At 29.3% G+C, this 20447-nt stretch overlaps 1 protein-coding gene across 2 annotated transcripts in view; it reads left to right on the top strand.

Annotated features, from left to right (window-relative positions):
- The first annotated feature begins 562 nt into the window (after nt 1–562).
- Nucleotides 563–20447, top strand: part of LOC102671718 (sodium- and chloride-dependent glycine transporter 1-like) — a 22623-nt gene continuing 2738 nt past the window's right edge. The window contains exons 1-10 of one of the 2 annotated variants that reach the window (XM_031511976.1): nt 563–962; nt 3833–4115; nt 11303–11558; nt 15418–15576; nt 16738–16945; nt 17206–17377; nt 17818–18174; nt 18565–18774; nt 19511–19852; nt 20441–20447. In XM_031511976.1, coding sequence (XP_031367836.1) covers nt 4068–4115; nt 11303–11558; nt 15418–15576; nt 16738–16945; nt 17206–17377; nt 17818–18174; nt 18565–18774; nt 19511–19852; nt 20441–20447 — 1759 coding nt within the window. In that variant the 5' untranslated portion in view covers nt 563–962; nt 3833–4067. Of the gene's footprint in view, nt 963–1328; nt 1493–3832; nt 4116–11302; nt 11559–15417; nt 15577–16737; nt 16946–17205; nt 17378–17817; nt 18175–18564; nt 18775–19510; nt 19874–20440 lie in introns of those variants that run through there. The other variant, XM_031511977.1, reaches the window with a different exon arrangement.

Below are 20447 nucleotides of genomic sequence, written 5' to 3'. Positions count from 1 at the left end.
GAAAAAAAAAAAAAAAAAGAAAAGAAAAGAAAAAGCGCACAGAGAGAGACAGTGGCGACGCAAGGTCGAGTAGTCGAGTATTCCGAAGAGTTAAAGAGTTTCGGTGTAAACGATAGCTACGATAGAGGAAGGTGGGCACAGAAGGTGGAGAGAGAGTAGGTGGCAAGAGAAAATGCAAGGGTAGGACGCAGCTCGCAGGAGCAGTAATATCGATCGATGTCGAGTTCGTGGCTCGACAGGGTCGACTGGGGGTGCTGCAAGTAGAAAAGCTCTCCCATAAGCAGGCAGGCTGGCTGGCTGGCTGGCTGCCCGGGCACGGACCGTTTCCACTGTCTGTCTGTCTGTCTGTCTGTCTGTCCGTCCGTCTTGTCTCGTCTCATTTCGCCTCGCCTCGTCACGTCTCGCCGCGTCTCTAGTCTAGTCTCTTATCCACCTTTCGCCTCTCTTCGCGTTATACATTCCTTTTCCTCTTCACATCTTCTCTCGTTTCTTTTTCTTTTTCTTTTCTTTCCTCCTCCTCCTCCTCCTCCTCCCTCTCCCTCCCCTCTCCCTTTTCTTTTCCACTCTCCGTGCACCGCATGATTCCTCGTGTATCTCGCGTCTTCCCGTGGTTTTTCCGCTCGTCTCGGTGTCTCCGGTTCCGGCGCAATACGATGTAGCAAAATGATGAATAATAATTGGTGCGACAAGGGATAAAGAAGGGATAAGAAACGGCTCAACGGTAATCCATCCACCGATCCGAGTGTGTTGTCTCGTGTGCCGTGGACGTACGCCTGGTACGCTTCGTAGCTGTGACCTTGAGAACCAGTGACAGTGCGTGTCTCTGACCTTGGCTCCGCCAAGTTCTCCGATGGCAGCGCGAGCACAGCTGCCAGACGCGACGACAGCTGATCGACCACCGGCCAAGTGGATCCCCAGTGGAAGATGTCCACGAATCGGGTTGCGTCACCGTGCATAATCAGGTGCGTGCGACCTGCGTCCCTATTCGAAGGGGAGGGAGGGGAGGGTTGATTCTTGTCCGGGATCGAAACGAACCCGTTCATGACACACTCGTGAACGTGAACGCCATTCGGTTACGTAACCTCGGATCGCGGGGTTAGAATTGGGGAGAGTTCCGTGATTTCAGACGAGTTGCATTCGATAAGATAATTATATAGGGGTAGGGTATCTATCTCGTTTGTGTTTGTTTCGATCCAAGATTGGAATAAAGAAACCGATTTTACGGTTTATTAAAAATTGTTCACGCGATGAATTTGTGCGGATATTTCTTTCGACGAGTTCCTTTCCTTCCTTCGTTATTTGTAACAGGAATGATATATTGTATGTGTGTTTATCGTGTAAATTCGATCTCGAGTTAGATATATCGAGTAGTTCGATCGCGATGATGTGCGATTACGTGAAGTTTCGCGTGCAAGTTTGGAATAAGTTCCACTGACACAGATTTCGTGAAGGCAGAATGCACTGTCGAGTTTACGTAAGACCGTGAGGCAAGGTACGTGTGTAGCGTACTGAACTGCCACCATGGCCACCAGCCGAGTGACATTTAAGCGTGGCTTTGGTGACGTCGTGCATTAAACGCGCTCGAGTTACCATCGCTTGGGGTGCAAGAATTTTTCATTAAGTCTTCCTCTTTTTTTTTATTTTATTTTATTTTCGTCCCTTTTGAAATAGAAAATACTTCGAAAATTATCACGCCGCTTTTCCATTCCCTTCATTATTAGATTTTATTGAGATTATTCGAAAATAATCCCTTCCCCCTAATATTATCATAAATATTATAATAAATATTATCAAATGGACGTTAATTCTTTCAAACTGAATCATTGAGTCTATTTTACTTACGAATTATTTTCTATCTTCGAATTAAATGAATTATATGCATTTCCAAAATTATTAGAAAATTTTCCTCGAATTCGCAAAATTAAAAATGATTCGTGTATCGATTACGAAGATCGTCTCACGGCATGCCGATGAAGAAACGAAATTTCGCGCAGCAAGAGTGCACTCGAGTCGCACCTCTCCATCGATGAAGAGGTTAAAGACGAAAGTCTGCCACGGACAAGGTCAACAGCAGACGTTAAAAGATTTCCTCGAATCGTATAATACCATAACCGCGATCTTCTATTCCGCGTTTTTCATTATTCGATTTATCGAATAATCTCCTCTCGAATAATCCTTTCGAGAGATCGAAACCGACCAATCGAGGCCTTCGCTCGGACCTTCGGTTAATTCTAATTGCGTTGTCATCCGGTATAAGTGATTCACGCCACGTTTTCATCCCCCCTCCGGGTTGTTCTGCGCCGCGAACAAGTTTTTCGATGGAAACCACCCCAGTGGAATGTTCCAAGTTGCTTTGAGGGATCCGTTGTTTTCCAGCGGAAATTGTGCATCTTGTTGAAAATGTGACGATCATTCAGGACGATATTACTATAAAATAGATTACGGAAATGAAGGTTGGTTAAGGTAATCGATCCGTGGGATGGATTATTTTTTTTTTTTTCTAAAGACTGATGGAGAACGTCGTTGTTTAGATTTAAAATGCTAATGGTGGTAACTCGAGGATTCGAACTGGTGCTTCTGTAGTGAGAATAATAGTCGTAAACACAAATTAATAGAGCAATTAATGTTACGAAATAATTAATAGATTTAGGTAATTGAAGAGAGATTGAATATTTTCTATCAATCAAGTAATTCGAATATCCGATTGTTTCAATCAACTTCCTGCAATTTATACATCCTGTGAAATTATTATATCATCTTATATTCAGACGATATTAATATTTCGCAATATTAATTTAATTTAATCGCGATATAAAATTTCCAACGAAAATTTCATCCTTACATAATACACGCTTCTCTTATTAGCTAATCGATTACAATATCCGACATTAAATTTATTTCAATGTATCAATGACACAAATGATCAATGACGATGATTTTATATATATTTAACATAAATTATATAATTCATATTTTCATAAATATCGATTAACGAAACGAAGATTTATCATAGAATGCGCATTAATTTTAACAAAATATTCTAATCGAGTTGGAGAGGGATAGTGAAATATTTTCGCGACTATAATTCATCCTCGAAAACTAGCTACACTTTTCCGAAAATTGCAAATGGTTCGGAAAGGACGTTAATTCAGGTGCTATTTATCGATGTGTATATAAAGGATATTTCCACGAGAGATTGAAGTTATCGTTGGTCGGAATTCCGCAATTAACGGGGAGAAAAGGGAATGATGGAAATAGTGGGCGGTGTAGAAATACGGCGTGACCCGAACTGTCAGCTACAAAGCGGCGAACCAGTTGGAAGGAGTAACTACGTTATTGCACGACAATGTATCTGTGTGCTCGATAACAGCAATTAGAACGTTAATAGTTGTTGTTTAGCGGCCTGGCCGTTCCTCGTAAGGAGTTTCAGTTCACTTTTCTATCTCTCCGATCTCTCCGATTTCATTGATTTTTTGGAGATGAATCCATTCGAAGAAACGCGACAAATTAAAATAAAAAGTAATAAAAAATAAAAATATTAATAAATTATTTTAAATAGAGAATAAACTCACGATTAGAGAGAGATCGCCACTGAGATGAGAAAAAAGCAAAGAATTTTATTATAAACTTCTATTAATTTCTTTTCAGAATATTGTTAATTCAGGATTTATGTTAATATTTATCAATTATGTAACGTTAGTTTCTTAGATGATTGATTTTGTCACTTGAGTATGTCACTTTCACTCCTTTAATCGTTTCGATCACGTGATCTGTGATCGAACGATTAAATCGAAATCGAATTTTGATCGAGTCTCTTTGTCTATTGTTTTAGAAGAGAGACAAAGGGACGAAGATACGGAGAATGAGCATCGAGGAGAAAAATTCGAGCAGAAAATTGGTAGAAACGGGAGCCACAAAGGCTTGCCGATCGAACGAAGTCATATATTAACAATGGACATCGATATATCGAGAACAGATGCGCCAACACGAATTGTCAGACATTCTCAGAGCATGAAGAGGAGAAGATTCGTCTGACTTCTTAGATACGTTCGGTGCCAGTTTGGAGAATGGAGGAGTCCTCACCAAGGATTCGTCCCTATCTGGATTGCTGGGACGTAAGTAAATTTATTTAAATTGTTATTTTAATTGTTGTTTTTTATTCAAGAAACTAATACAATCACATGCGATTAAATGGAATGATTAAAAAGATTATTTGAATTTTTTTTTATTTTCCTTCATTCGCATCATTTTTTTTCTTCTTTTTTTCTGCATTAAAAATTCATTCAGAAAATAAATTTGAAATATGATATTCATGCTTTATTTTCGGATAAATCAATATTTATAAATTTTTTGCATTATTGTTAATTATTAAAATTATTCCACGCAGAAACACGATGATTCTCATTGTCAGATAAGATCTTTATGCACTTGTATCACCAATTCAATTCGCATTGTTCAATTTTCACTCTCAGGTTCTTTTAATTTTTTTTTTGTATAATATTTAAATAACTTATGACTTTGCTTGTCATAAAATAAAAAAAAAATCGAAGATTCTTATATTCTTCTTTAAAAACATGATCATGATTAAAAACATGATTTAGTTATATTAAAATAAATTAAATTTTTATAAAATTCTTCGTTTTTCAAATAATTTACAATTCTCTCTCTTTAAAGTAAAGAAAATCAAAAATATCACTTTAATATTTTTATAGAGTATAATAATGTATATTATATTAAAATAAATAAATATTAAAAATCGTTTAAAAAAGGTTATAAAAATAATAGCTAGTCTATGGAAAAAATGCGATTTTTCTTTTATTCTTTCTAATATTCAAACAATTTGCAATAATTTGTTCTATCTCCTACTTAAAATGAAAAAAATCAAGAATATCATTCTGATATAGAATATAGTAATTAAATTAGAATAAATAAACAATAAAAGATTTTACAAAAAATAATCAATCACTACTTTTACTCGGAAAATATTTTTTAATTTCCTTCATAATCTCTGACCTACAGGTTGAGAATCACTGTCCTACATAGAAATAACCGAAATACATATTTGGACAAATAGGTAGGAAAAGTGAAGGTTAAATGACGATCAAGAAATAAAAGAGAAAAAAAGCGACGGACCCAAATATTCGGCGAGGAATGCAGTTGTAGAGACTTTTTTTCCCGATTTAAACTCGAATTATGGAAATTGCGCTCGCACACTGAGAAACTACGAAGCTTTCTACGAATCGTTCAGGATGCTTTGGGCTAAACCCTTCTTCTACATGACACTTACACAATCTCGCAAAAAACCATTGTTCTCTCGGTTCGTCGCTTTGAATTTGCATCGTTTTGCAGACACCTGAAAGTTTACCGTTGGATTGCTCTTCTATTTGTCCTCTCGTGAATCTGTGAGCGTCTTCGTTCAAAACGCGTCAAGTATGCATAGTTTTTCGAGGAGAGAAAAGGATAATTTTTAATTATTTGTTTCGTACGCGATTTATCAACATGAAGGATATAACATGGAAGAGTATAGTGGGTAGAGAATGTATTAGAATGTTGTTTTATTAAAAAAATTATACAATTATATAGTATTTTTATCTATTTTTAATTAAAAAAATTTAATATCAAAAAATGTTTCAAATAAAAATTGAGTGGTTTCGAGAAGGATATATTTTGATATTATTAATTTTTTTGATATTTTGTGTATTTTTGAAAACACTGATGGAACGATAGTTTTGTTTTGTAGTAGTGTTTGTATAAAAAAGTTAAATAATTTATATTAAAACGTAAAAAATAAATCATTAGTGGAGAAAATGTTTTAACTTGAATTATATTGTATAGTATATAAAAGACATATTCATTCATGTTTTCCTAATTTTTTAATTAACATCAATTTTTTTTACGAAATTCAAATTAAAATATTATTCGATATAATAAAAAATAAATTGTTGTATCGAATAGAAATGCATTGAATAGTGCATTAAATCTATTTAAATTCTATTTAAAAATCAAAAGTCACTTTCATATGATCTCTGATATGCATTGATATGTAAAAAAAAATTAATTAAATATGGAATATAAATGTCTTGAAAATATTCATTTTTTATTTGAAATATTTTTTAATCAAAAACGAGAGATATTTTAAATAATAAAATGAATTAGTTATTTTTGATTATATATTTTTTTCTATAATGAAACAAACTATCGATTTTGGATTTATTTATATTAAATTTGACATTTTTAAAAGTTTTCTATTTTTTATCATTTTTTAATTTTTTTAAGTAATAACATTTCCTATTCTTTCTTCAATTGCATTTTGTTTTTTGCATTAAAAATATAAGAGGAAAATTTTCAGCAATCTCGCATTAATATTGAATCGATATATATGTTTCTTTTAGCATTCGTTATTGCATTGTTATTAACTGCTTGTAATTAAATTGGCAATTTGTTACTAGATATCTTACTAATTGCAAGAGTCATTAACTATTAGGTGTTAATTTTCTCGAATAGGATTTCTAATTAAAAAAGCAAAATTTTACAGTTTTCCTAATTTGAAAATTATTCTAATACATCAGAAGCAATTAAGTGCATCACGTGATGAAATTCGTTTTACAAACGAAAATAATTGTTATTTTTGAGAATTGTATTTTATTTAAAGATCGATTTAATAATAATACAAATTGGAGATTAATATAAACAACTTGCACTGAATTAGAAAAACATTAATAAAAAATTCATAGTGTAATAAATTTTAAATTCTAGATTATTTCAGCTTATGTACTATGTACAAAAATTAGTAGTTTCCTTTCAAAATAAAACTAACAATAACGATCTGAATTAAAAATATTTCCTTGTTTATATTTCAAACAAGTTTTATTATAATTTTTCATTATAATATTCATATGTTCCTGTTTACAACCATTACCTTTTTCCATATTGACTGTTAGAATATTTTATCATTATTTTATCACCAGAAAGATATGGAGAAAAAAAAATATTTTATCACCAGAAAGAAACTGAAACTTCTTACTCAATATCCACGTAATATATGCAAACCCAATTCCACCGTAATACATTCGATAGTAAAAGCCCACGGAATAGTTCATGAAACTATTTCCAAATAAATTCCTCGTAAATAATTCGTAACAAATTCCCCAATAAAATTATGCAAAACTATTCACAAAACTAATTCCACCGTAACGCATTCCATGATAAAGGCTTACGTATAAATACTCGTAGAACTAGTTTTCATCGAAATGGTATTCCAAAGATAAAAAAGAAATATTCTGAAAAATTGCAAGGAAAGTCATTCGATTTGAACCATCGAAGCGCGAAACTCGAGGAATTCGGTCGCGACGTCCAATCCCCGATACTTGACATTTCGTCGAGGCCTCAGATTTAGGATTTTCATTCGAATCCGTGTGGAATATCGAGTTTGATGTTCTCGAGAGGGAACTGTGCTCGAGGATAAATCGATAGGCCAGAGTCGGGCAGGGAAGCCTGGAATCCATCTCGAAAATGAAATTTCCTTGAATGGACTTCTCGGCTTTTAATCGATTCGCGAAAACCAAATGTTCTTGAGCACCGAGGTAAAAATGTTCTCCACCACCATTTTCATGTCACGTGGAATACAGATGGTCTTAATGCGAACGTCAATTACGGATAAACGAAAATAGTCGTTGAATGAAAATCTTTCTTCGAAAATAGTCCTCCCCGCAAATTGTTAACTCCTCGTAACGGGTTTAAGTAAAAGGAAGATTAACGAGAAGATTTTGCAAGAGTCCCTTAACGTAGAGAATTTCTTTTTGCGCTTGAATTGATTAAAATCTGTTTAAATTGGAGTGGCGATTTATTATTATTGTTCTTTTCTTTTTTCTTCTTTTTTTTTTCTTTTTTTTTTTTATTTTTTCGTTAAATAGGTAATCATTAAAGCAAAGTTTAATGGAATAGCTTCTTTTTCGTGGAAAATTGGATGTGATGTAATAAGAGTAATGTTGAAAGTAAATCGGTTTATGTTTGAAAAACAAGATAGTGGTCACGTTATTAATGTGACGATGCAAGGATATTGGAGTAGAGTAAATTAATCATGAATAATGGATCAATTATTCATGAATAATGGTAATAAAAATTGGAATCAAAAAACAAGCAAACATAAATGCTTAAAAAAATTATTTGAAGAAAAAAGAAAATTTTAATAACACAATTATTTATCTCTTTGCTTTAATATAAATAAAATAAAATAAAAGCTAACTAATTAGCTTAATTAATAGAAATTAATTAAAATTGTTATGTTATGAAATTCTTGATATTTAATCGTTAATTAGAGATTAAACCAGCATAGTAATCTAATAATTAATTTGCCTCGATAAAAATATAAAACGTATAAAAGTTTTGAGGTTAGATTATTTATTACTTCGTAACTATAACCATAAACCGAATCTCATTTGCTTGTGTAAAAGAAAATTAATCGAATACAATTTTTCATTTTAATCTAAAGTGAGGAATATAATTCTTAAAAATTTAGAAGCAAAGTGCTACAAGTGATAAAATTTTTAATTGGAAGAAATTATGGATAAAGTTACCCTCTGATAAAGAGAATTTATATGTTTTCTCAAATAATAAAATACCGAATCAGTTTTCTTCTTGATAAATGCATATTACGTATCATTTTTTATTTTTTTTGTTAATTTTTTATAATTAATATATCTAGATTGTTTAATGTTAACACATATTATATTAACACATATATTTATAAAATAACGAATAAATAGAATAAAATTTAAAAAATAAAGTTTCATAAGATAAATTCTTTATTTCTATAACCAAAATGAATTGTTGAAAAAAAAAATATTCATGATCTTCTATTAATTTTTTTATATCAAGGAAAAAATTCCATATTTTTAAAAGAATAGATGTAAAGATAATTTCTAAAGAAACGCGAGTTGTAAGAAGTATATTACTAATTCATTAAATGAATTACACAGAGACGTAGGAAAGAGAGAATGTCCAAGAGATCCTGTTAAATGGAATTTAAAAGCAAGGTATGCGATAGAAAATAATTAAAATGCATACACACTGCTAGTTGATGTATTAGTAATGCGTAGAAGCATTTGCTTTCGATCGCTTTCAATGTCTTTTTCGATTTAATAAATTCGATTCTTTTACGACTGTCGAATAATACAAAGGAAAAAAAGAAAATATTTATTCAATGATGTTATTTTTCTTTCGATATATATTGATATATTAAAAAAATTATATAAAATATCTAAGTATTTTCAATATAAATATCCAATCGTTTTTAATATCGTATAAAATTTAATATAAACGTCACAAATTTTTGAGCTAGTACAACCTAACCTAACAATTTTAAAATATCTCATCGAACTTTTAATGTAATTTTTCCGGAACGCGGATCATCTCGATTAGAAATACGCGTCATTTTTCTAGAAAATCAATTTCGAATAGGCTCATTATATCGATTTTCAAAGGTATTTATGTGATTAAATAAAAAAGAAATTATTATTTGTACATCATATCAACAAATTGTAATATTAACAAATTTCCTCATAATAATAATTTTCGAACGATACGATTGGTATTTTATAATTATTTTAAAATTATATAAATCATTAATGACATTATGAAATATTAATTTACAATATCAATATAAAAACATTTTTATAATTATTACTCTTAATTATTTTAAAATTTCACTTCAAATAAAAAGTAAACTGATCAAAATCTCTATCAAAACTAATGATATGAAAAATTTCGAGGTAAGTTTTTGTATCATCTGTTAAGATATTTGTTATTTTATTTTGAAATTTGCTTTTTGAAATTTATGCAAGAAGATATTATTTATTTAAATATTTGAATATCGTGTATGTTTATGTTGTTGTTATTATATTATATTATTATTATTAAATGAAGATATAAAAAGTATAATTTTAAAAAAGAAATATTATATTGTCATATTATTGACATATTTCACGAATAAGAAATATTTTTCTGTGCATAAAATTTAGTGTACAAAAATAAATTAAAATGCCAATAGCTAATCACATTTTGTTTTCGTAAAAAATATTATTAATGTCACATCACCGTTCATGCTTTCACGCATTACACGCATACAGAATGTATGTACGTAAATCAAGCCCACATTGCACTTGACACGCGTGTCCCAAAACAATGTTAACTAAATTAAGTTGCTGAATGTATCGGATGTACAATGAGAAAAAATTAAGACGATGCACAAAGGATCGAGACGTCGAGGGAATTTGTTAGTGATTTTCCAATAGTTATTACTATTCTCGCCATTTTTGAGATTCTCTCGTAAACTATAATTTTAGTTTTTCCAACTTCATTTACGTGACATAGTTGCACAACGGCGAGTCATAGATCATTGGGGAATTATCAATTCCACAAGGAAAAAAAGAAAAAAAAAAATAAAATAGCGAAAATTTGTAATTTTTCGTTTTAACACGTAATGCACAGTGGTTCTCAATCATTTTTGACCTTAACTTGTTATCTCGATTCTAAATCTCGAGGGTAATAATTCAGTGATCGATAATGCGAAGAGCAAAGTCAAACCAAGAATATATAATTAAGATAACTGGGAAAGAGAGATGGGAATGCTTCGTACAGAGGATTTTCAAAGTTAATACGAGAGTTAAGGAAAAATATATAGAACGTTTCACGATCTGACCTAATTCGATGCTTAACGATGTTACAATTTCTCATCCGCCATGAACGAAGGTAAGTTTATCCTGTCACGTCTAATTTTCCCTAATTATTTATGATTTCGAAGGTATAATTTCGATTGAATATGCATGTAAGGTTTATTATTAAAATTTGTGATGGAATGTAATTGGTTTGATGTAACATAAAATATTAAAATTTAATCATTTAAAGAATAATATCAGCTAGAGAATAAGTATCTGTAATTTAATACTCAATTTTTTAAACTTTATTATTTCATACATTGTACAAAGATTTTTATATTATTTGCTTTATAAATTCAAAATTTATAGAGACATTTTTTCTAATATTTAAAAACAAACTATTTTCCAATATTCAAATATAATAATTGCATATCTAAATATCTAAATATTGAATAAAAAATATAAGATTGTAATTTTAAAAAGTTTCGAAAGTTGAGAACCACTGATATGAATCTTCACAAATATCCAAAAATGTGTAAATTCTATTTAATCCTTTTTCAAACGATCGAACTTACTAAAAAAAAGTAACGATGATTTATATAACAATAAACGAGTCAGAGTGAAATAAAAGCATGTACCGTTTGTAGCAGAACGAAGACAAGTACTCGGTGGCGAATAGCCAAGCGCCGTTGCAGGCCGGCGAGGACGAACATCCGGAACGTGGTACATGGACGGGGAAATTCGACTTCCTGTTGTCTCTTTTGGGATACAGCGTCGGCCTTGGCAATGTGTGGCGGTTCCCGTATCTCTGCTACTCAAATGGAGGGGGCGCTTTTCTAATACCGTTCACAGTGATGCTCATTATCGCGGGATTGCCTCTAATGTTCATGGAGCTTTCCTTAGGTAAGCAAAGTACATAATTTGTTTCATCGATGCGAAAAGTATGAAAAATAATGCTAATAATAATTTGCTTAATATAGAAAAGGAAAAATTAGGAATAACATTAGAACTGTCTAATAACTTTGTGTGTTTGAATATTTTGTACATGAATATGTAAAATGGAAATATTAAATATAATATTAAATAATTATAATTTATTAAGCTATAAGTAATTTTAGTTCGTATTAAATGAAGCGAAAATAAAGATGAAGTGAAAATAATGCTAATTAAAATAAAAGGAGAACTGTGTGATGAAGATAGATAGTCTGCATACTATAAATAAAAAATTCATGGAATATTTTTCATTTTCTCATATTGCAGCTATTTTTTCTATTAGATTCTGTTACTAATAGTGTTCTCTATCATTAGTTATCATCAGTTTCAATTTGAAGATTTTACGATTTATAATTTGCAATGAATTGTTTATATTTGTTTATAGTCAAACAAATATTTATAAAATGTTTCAGAATTTTTTGAAAAAATAACAAATTAAAAAAAAACTGGAAAATATTGAGATAATATTTTTGCATTTCAATGATTTTCAAATTATTTATTTCAATTCATATTAATTTAATTTTTTTTTCAAAAAATTGTGAAACATTTTGTTTCATTGATAATACCAGCTAAAAATAAGCAATTATTATATTACTTATTAAAACTGTTGTTGCATAATTGTAAATCATAAAATTTGATATGATAATAGAGAATATTATTACGTATGGCTTTTTAATAAAAAAAAAAAGACTGCAATATTTTTGATTGCAAAAAAAAAGCATTTTATTTATTTTATTATTATATTTTTATCTATAAATCCTTGTATATTTATTTCGTTTTATTTAACACAAACATCTATTATTTATAATTTAATAAATAAGCTTTAACAGACATTTTTTATATCAATTATAATTTTATGTTAATTTACTCTTAAAAGTATTCTACGAATACTATTGATAATAATATTCTGTGTAATTATATTTCAATTTTAATGAAATGAAATATTAATTTTCCTAAACATATTTGTATTCTTAAAATAAAAAATCTAAAGTTTATCATCATTTATTATTTTTGTTTAGTAGTTCTAGTGTTAATTATTTTATTTTTATAATGTTTTAGAGTAAAAAATATAATCTATTTTATTGATACACAAATTAGCATTAAAATAATTTTTGTAGTAATTTGCTTGAATTTAAAGTTATAAAAAAGAAATAAAATGTGATTAATTATTTTTATTTTATAATAATTATTTAACTTGTACGTTAAATCTATATATGTTACGTATTCATTTATTATCAAGATCACAATTTTTTATTTTATTATTAAGATATTTTTGAATTCAACTAGATATTATTTAATATGTACGTATGTTTCCTATCGATTTATACTTCACGTTTGGCTTATTAATGGAAATCTAAAGAGCATCTGTTATAAGCAGCTTTATTAAAAGTAGTAATAAACATTTAATATAAAACAAAGAGTAAGAATTGATAAATACAAATTTCAAATTTTCATCGAAAAATAATTGAAAAATAAAAACAAAGAACGAAATGAATGTTTTTATATCAATCTTCTTCTTGTTTCTCGTTACTATATTGATGATTGAAAATGGGTGTAATAAAGATTGATAACGAAATATAATAATCTTTATTGCACATAATATCATATTATTATATTAACAAACTCATATTTTCAATTGTGTATAAAATATTGTGTATATTTTAAAAGCAATATGTTTATATAAAAAAATTTTACAAAATGTTCATGTTTAATCATAATAATTCATCAAAATAATTCAAAAGATTATTAAACTCGTAAATGTATTATCACGTCACATCACGTGAATGAATGAATAAAGAATAAATATTAGAATAGCAGATCGGAAACAAATCAAATAAATGATATAGTAATATAACAATTTGACAAAACGGGAAATGAGAGGAAGTGATGTTATTTCTATTTGATCAGAACAAATAAATGTCGATTTCCAAGAACATGCAATATCTTCCATGCTTCGTGCTCAGAACAAGAATAAAGTTATTTTGGTCTTGCAAAGTGGTTCTATTTTAAATCATTTATATCGTATAATTCAGTTATTCGAGATTCTTGCAAATAAATTGTGTCTTTTAAAAAATTTATTTTATTTCTTAAAATAATAATTGATTAATTTTAAATTGATAGAACTTATAATCAAACTTTGCAAGAAATTAATTGTTTTCAACTTATGTTGGAAGAATAAAGAAAAAGAAAAAAGAAAAAAGAAAGATGAAAAAATATAATTATTTAATTCTTCATTTATTATAAACAAGATGTTTCGCGATAAAATATGATTGATATATGGGGGAGAAATACTTTGCGTGGTCTTCCATTAATAAGCGCGACATCTTCATCCATTTATTATCACTTTGAAGAACTGATATATCTAACAAATCATCAATTTTGTGATCTATAATAAATATATATCTACCAAAGTACATATATCTTATAGTATTTATAAGATAGTTTATAAGTTTATTTCTAAATTATTATATATATTATAAGTAAAAATTATTATATAATTAATATATAATATTATATAATTATATATATTATATTATATATATATATAAGTAAAAATATTATATTTTTTGAAGTAGATTTTATTTTATCTAATAAAAATGAAATACAAAAAATAATTCAATATAATATGAATATTATAAAAATATATAATATAATGAAAAATATATATGAAATAACAATTTATAGAATACTTAAATTTTAAAGATTATTAACAAAATTATAAAAGAAACAAAATTTTTAATCAGTTAAATTAATTTCTATCTATAAAAACATAAAATTTATTTTTTGAAGAATTTGTTTTTATTTTTTTAAATATTATATTATATTTTTATCAAATGATATATATTTTCATAAATAAAATAATGAATAAATAATCGAGAATTAATCAAAGTTTTATATATATGTATATATTATATAAAATGAATTCTATATTCATCATTAATCCGTTTTTTTAAGAATAAAGGAACATAAAATCAATCTTTTCAATAAAAAGTAACAAAAAAATAAACGAAAAAATTAATAATTGGTTTTCAACTTCGAACGAGAGTTTAAATAAATACAATTTCAATCAAAAATTTAATATTTAATAATTTATCGAAAAACTATTATGACAGAAAGTGAATATGCAGTAATTTTTGACGACGAATATTGAATTTTTGAACGGATAACGAAGCATTTTCTTGTCAAAAAGATTTTAGATTTATCGAACAAAGCAACGGACAAACACAAAAGTTTCATTGTATTTAATTAATCAATGTTACTCTTTCTTTCGACACAATTTTACCTTCTGTCCTATTCCATTTCGTGACAGACTAGGACACTCTGAACAGATATTCGCATGAACGAAATTGCGTCACGAGATATCTTGGTTGCGAATAGGTTGAAATAACACGGAAATAGACACCAAGATACACATGTCGTAAGAATACAAACCTTACTCTTATGGTCATGCTTGTCCAAGGTCAAGCCACGCTTGTTTATCGACCGAAATAGAACGATCAATGAACGATCGTTCCTCGTTACCAGAGCTTACGTAACGTTATTTTTAGGCGAACCGGTGAACCGTTGTGATATCGACCTCTCTCTCTTCCTCCCTCCCTCCCTCTCTCTCTCTTTCTCTCTCTCTCTTTCGCGATTCGATACTCCGTGTAAATTGCAGGTGTGCACCGGGTAACCGGCCTGGCACAGATGGTTTATCGATCGGTTTCTTCGTCTATTCTCTTCCCTTTTTCTTTTTTTTCTTTCTCTTTTGCAATATTCTCTCTCCCAGGGCAGTACGCGAGCCTTGGCCCAGTGGCAGCTTACAAACGCTTCTGCCCCCTCCTGCGCGGCTTGGGATACGGAATGGTGTTGGTCAGTTCTGTGGTGATGCTCTATTACAACTTGATCATCGCCTGGACTCTTTATTACATATTCGTCTCCGTGGCCGGTGAGTTTTCTCTTTTAAACGTGTCTCTTTAACTCATAGGATGCTTGTTTATTGTTATATATTTATATGTTGATACTAAAAATGTTTGTTTCGTATAGAGTTGGATAAAATTTATAAAATTTACCAAGTATGAAAGACAAGGGGAACATGAATAATATATAGATCATTTTGCATGTTCTTTATATTTTATACGGATAAAATATATGATCCCATTATAAAAAAAAGTTAATGATCTTCACATGTCTTCTACAAAAAAAAGAAAAAAAAACTAATATCATGTGTCCTTCCTGAAATCATTCCATGTAAAACATTGTTTTTTATAATAAGAGTGATGAAAAGATGTATTAATATTTTATATCACCTGTATATTATTCGATATATTTTTCTTTTTTTTTTTTAGAAAAGGAAAACGATTCTTTGTTTGAAATGTTTTGTGAATGCGAAGACGTGAAGCGTGAATTATTGATTTCACTGAATCTATGTTACTAGTGTTTCGAATGTGTCGACGAATATCTAGGTTTCTTATGAATTTCGTTCCTTTTTTTTTTTTTTTTTTTATTGGAAAATGTGCGATCACAGAAAAATAAAATAGATTAAGAATTTATATATATACAGAATAATCTATAATTCGTATTCTATACATACGAATTTTCATATAATTTTAATTTCTATTTAATTCACATATCTGTATGTATAAAATAAATTCAGGTTCGAAATAAAAATATAAGAAAACATAGAATAAAATTTTTTCACATGAGTCAAATCAAGTTTGAATACTTTTTAAATACAAGTGGTTAATTCTTAGTTAGATATGAATAGATTATTATTATATATTAGAGAATTAATTAATTAATTATTTGGAAAATATTCAAACTTTATTTACTTAATTTATAAAACAAAGCTTCCTACGCAATTTCTAATTATTTCTATATCTTAATTTTCGTTTTATTTCGAATCATAGAATTTTCTTCATTTGTATTATGAATTCAGGATCAGACGTATCAAATTAAATAGAAATTAAAATTATACGAAAAGTATAATGCTTTTTGTACATTTATTGTATTAGATATATTCTTTCAACAGAATCGATAAAGATGTTAAAGTATTCTTTTGTGCATTTGTTATAAAATTTTATATTATAATATAAAATTATATGCATAGGAGCTGGTAAACTGCCATGGAGCAAGTGCGAACCAGCATGGAGTACCGAAGACTGCTTCATGCCAGAAGCTGCCGAGGCGTGCGCGTCTCAAAACATGAGTTATTTCAAAGGGAAATGCTTAAATTCCACCCAGATGGCCTCCATGGGCCTGACTCTCGAAAATATCACTAGTGCCATTAGAAGACCACCGGCTGAGGAATATTTTAAGTAAGAATCGTATAATAAATACTATCTTATACATTTCTCTTATTATAATCTCTTATAATCTAAAACATCTGCATCCTCAATGGAAAATAAAGATGAACAACCTTTTGTCGATGTCTTATGATTTCGAAAAAAAAAAAAATGTCATCAGTTTCGTGTTATTTCGGTCGATCGATGTTAATAAGCAATAAAAGTTTAAAATTCGATCGATTAATTACGAATTAAATAATTTGATGGTATATCAATTGAAATGTGTTGTGCAGCAATCACGTGTTGGGGATGAGTAGCGGTATAGAGGAGACAGGAGCCATTCGACCCTCGATGGCGGTGAATCTTTTACTAGCTTGGATCATTGTCTTCCTTTGCCTGAGCAAAGGTGTTCAAAGCTCGGGAAAGGTTGTCTATTTCACTGCTCTCTTCCCATACGTTGTTCTGGTAAACTTTGAAAAAATTCTATTCTATATTTTTCCTTATTTTCTCATGGGAAAATGTGTATTTGTCCCTGCTATATAACTTTTTACTGCACTTCTACTCTTTATCACATCGATTAAACAAATTTTCTTAATTTTTATTAACGCTTTTCTCAATCTAAAAATCTTCTTTAATTTCTGAGCACGATTTTTCATCACTTATTAATTAAAATCATAATACTTCCTTTTAATTTTTCTATCAATCTTTTCTTCAGTTAAATTATTTTTTAAAACTAAATTCTTTCTTCTTTAGAATCCTATTAGAAATCGAAACGCTTACTTTTTCTTTCCCTCCTTCGAATCAACCTCTCAATACAGATTCTTCCTCCAATTCCAAAAGCATTGGATAGCAAGAAAAGGATTTTAAAATAGGTGGAATGTTTCGATTCGACGTTTTGTTCGCAGATTGCTCTTTTCATTCGTGGAATTTTGCTTCCTGGCGCCAACGAGGGCATTCTCTTTTACTTAACACCCGATTGGAAAAGGCTAATGTCCGCGAAAGTGTGGGGCGATGCCGCTGTGCAGATATTCTTCGCCTTGAGCCCTGCTTGGGGCGGTCTGATAACGCTCAGCTCCTACAACAAATTCACCAACAATTGCTACAAGGATTCGTTAATCGTCGCCGTCAGCAACATCGGCACGTCCTTTTTCGCTGGCTTCGTAATTTTCTCTGTGATCGGTTTCCTCGCTCACGAGCTTGCGGTTCCGGTCGCGTCTGTGGTCGACCAGGGTGCTGGATTAGCGTTTATAGTGTATCCCGAGGTACGTGAATTTGATACATCTTCTTTCACTTTAAATTTTCGTAAAATTATTTTTGGATAATAATTTTTTGTAATGAATATTAATATTTTATAAATCTTAATCAATAATTATTTTCATTGTACCTCATTTTTCAAATTTCCTTTCCATGATTTCTGTTTCTGATATGAGGGGGATGATACACGTATTTTATCAACTTTAATGATTTTCTATTATTTTTATAATAAATATAGATAATATATTTATAGATCTGTTTTTAAAGAAACTTTTTATTTGTTGTATTTTGTGAAAATTTGGAAAAGTGACATACATTTTGTATTTAGCATCTATTAATATTTCGTAATATATATTGATGTATGCATGATGACAAAAAATAAATAAATATAAAAATAGGTAGTAGCACGTTTACCAGTCGCACCAGTTTGGTCGCTGCTCTTTTTCGTGATGCTCCTCACCTTGGGTCTTGACTCTCAGTTCGCTTTGATGGAAACCGTCACCACAGCAATTCTCGATGCCTTTCCAGCATTAAGAAACTACAAATTATGGGTTGTCTTGGCGGCAGCCGTATTCGGTTATGCTGGTGGAATTATTTTTACTACTAATGTAAGTTTACAAAAAAAATTGTATTTTATATTCTTTTTTTGAACAATGTATTATTATATATGTTTTTTACAATTCTTTGTAGAATAGCGTAGAAAAGATTTTATAAAAAGATTCTCTTCTTCTTTTATCATATATTTCTCGAATTGTTTGTTATTCAAAAAATGTGTCAAATTAATTAGATTTTTGTAAATGCATGGAACAACATATGAAGATATTAAAATTTTTTTATGGAATTATATATATTTTTTAATGCATTAATCGATCTCGATATTCTCTAAAATAAAAAGAGCAAAAATAATAGAGTATCGTGTTACATTTTTCTTGTTTTTCTTTCATATATATATAAATTTTATGAATTTCAAGTTAAAATATCTTCTAAGCCAATTAAGATTTGATATAAATTTTCTCAATATAAATAGATAGCTTTTTTTTTTTATAGAAAATATCGAGATGCATTAAAAATTATATGATTTCATATAAAAAAATATCAATACTTCGTGTGTCCTTCGTATTCCATTTAAAAAACGTAACATTAAATTCCTTTTCCTCTCAAAACAAAATTCTTTCTGACACATTTTTTGAATATAAACAGTTAGAAAAAAGCATTTATGGATTAAAATAAGGATATCTTGATTATTATATATATATATTTTTCTATTATAAAAATATAATAATCAATTAAAAGATGATTGTGATTAAATATCATATAAATATTGTCATATTTTCATATTTTCAGGCTGGCATGTATTGGTTACAATTGATGGACAAATACGCAGCGAATTGGTCGGTTTTATTAATAGCCATCGGTGAGTGCATCTTGGTCGCCTGGATTTATGGCGCGGATCGATTTCTCGACGATGTACAGCAAATGATCGGACCTCGTAGCCGTCTCTGGAGATTTTTCTGGACCTGGATGTGGAAAGTGATTACACCAGCCACTCTTTTCTTCATCCTCTTTTTCAACTGGGTCGAATACGAGCCTCTCAAATACGGTGTCTACGTTTATCCAAAATGGGCGGATATTGTCGGATGGGTCGTTGGTATGATACCAGTTTTGGTCATCGTTGGCTTGGCCCTCGTAAGTGTTCAAATAAAATTAAAAAAAAAAAAAAAAACTTTTCGATCACCGTTAAAAAAAATGATATCGCAAAGTTACGTTTTAAAGTATTTGCTCTCTTGAGATCGAAGAAGTTGAAGTGGAAGTTTACAGGATTGGTGTATACAATGGAATGTCGATTATTATTGGAATATCGATTATTGAAACGTCAATTATAAGAGTACTTGATTGCATAAACAGAATTTCTTTTACTTATCCAGTGTTTTGTCATCTATAATTGCAACGTGGAAATAGTTTTATTAACGTAACGTGAAGTAAATGTATCACGATTAATAATCTGATAATAAATTATATCATCTTAAAAGCAAAACAAATATCATATTTGTAATATATAAAAAACTTTCTAATAATATTCAAATTTTAAAATATATATAAAAGAAAAATTCAGACAAGATTATGCCTATAGTCAAATATAATGAAATACATCTGAGAAGGGTGAATGTACACTTTTCTATTTCGCATATTTTTTTTATCATTCACCCCATTAATATTCTCAAAATATTCTATTGAAATTTCCGTATCCAATATTTATTAATAAATTTATCACAGAACCAAT

The sequence above is a fragment of the Apis dorsata genome, unplaced genomic scaffold (assembly GCF_000469605.1).
Source record: "Apis dorsata unplaced genomic scaffold, Apis dorsata 1.3 scaffold_376, whole genome shotgun sequence".
NCBI lineage: Eukaryota > Metazoa > Arthropoda > Insecta > Hymenoptera > Apidae > Apis > Apis dorsata.
Note: the sequence above shows the minus strand (reverse complement) of the source record. Positions and strands in the feature narration are given on the sequence as shown.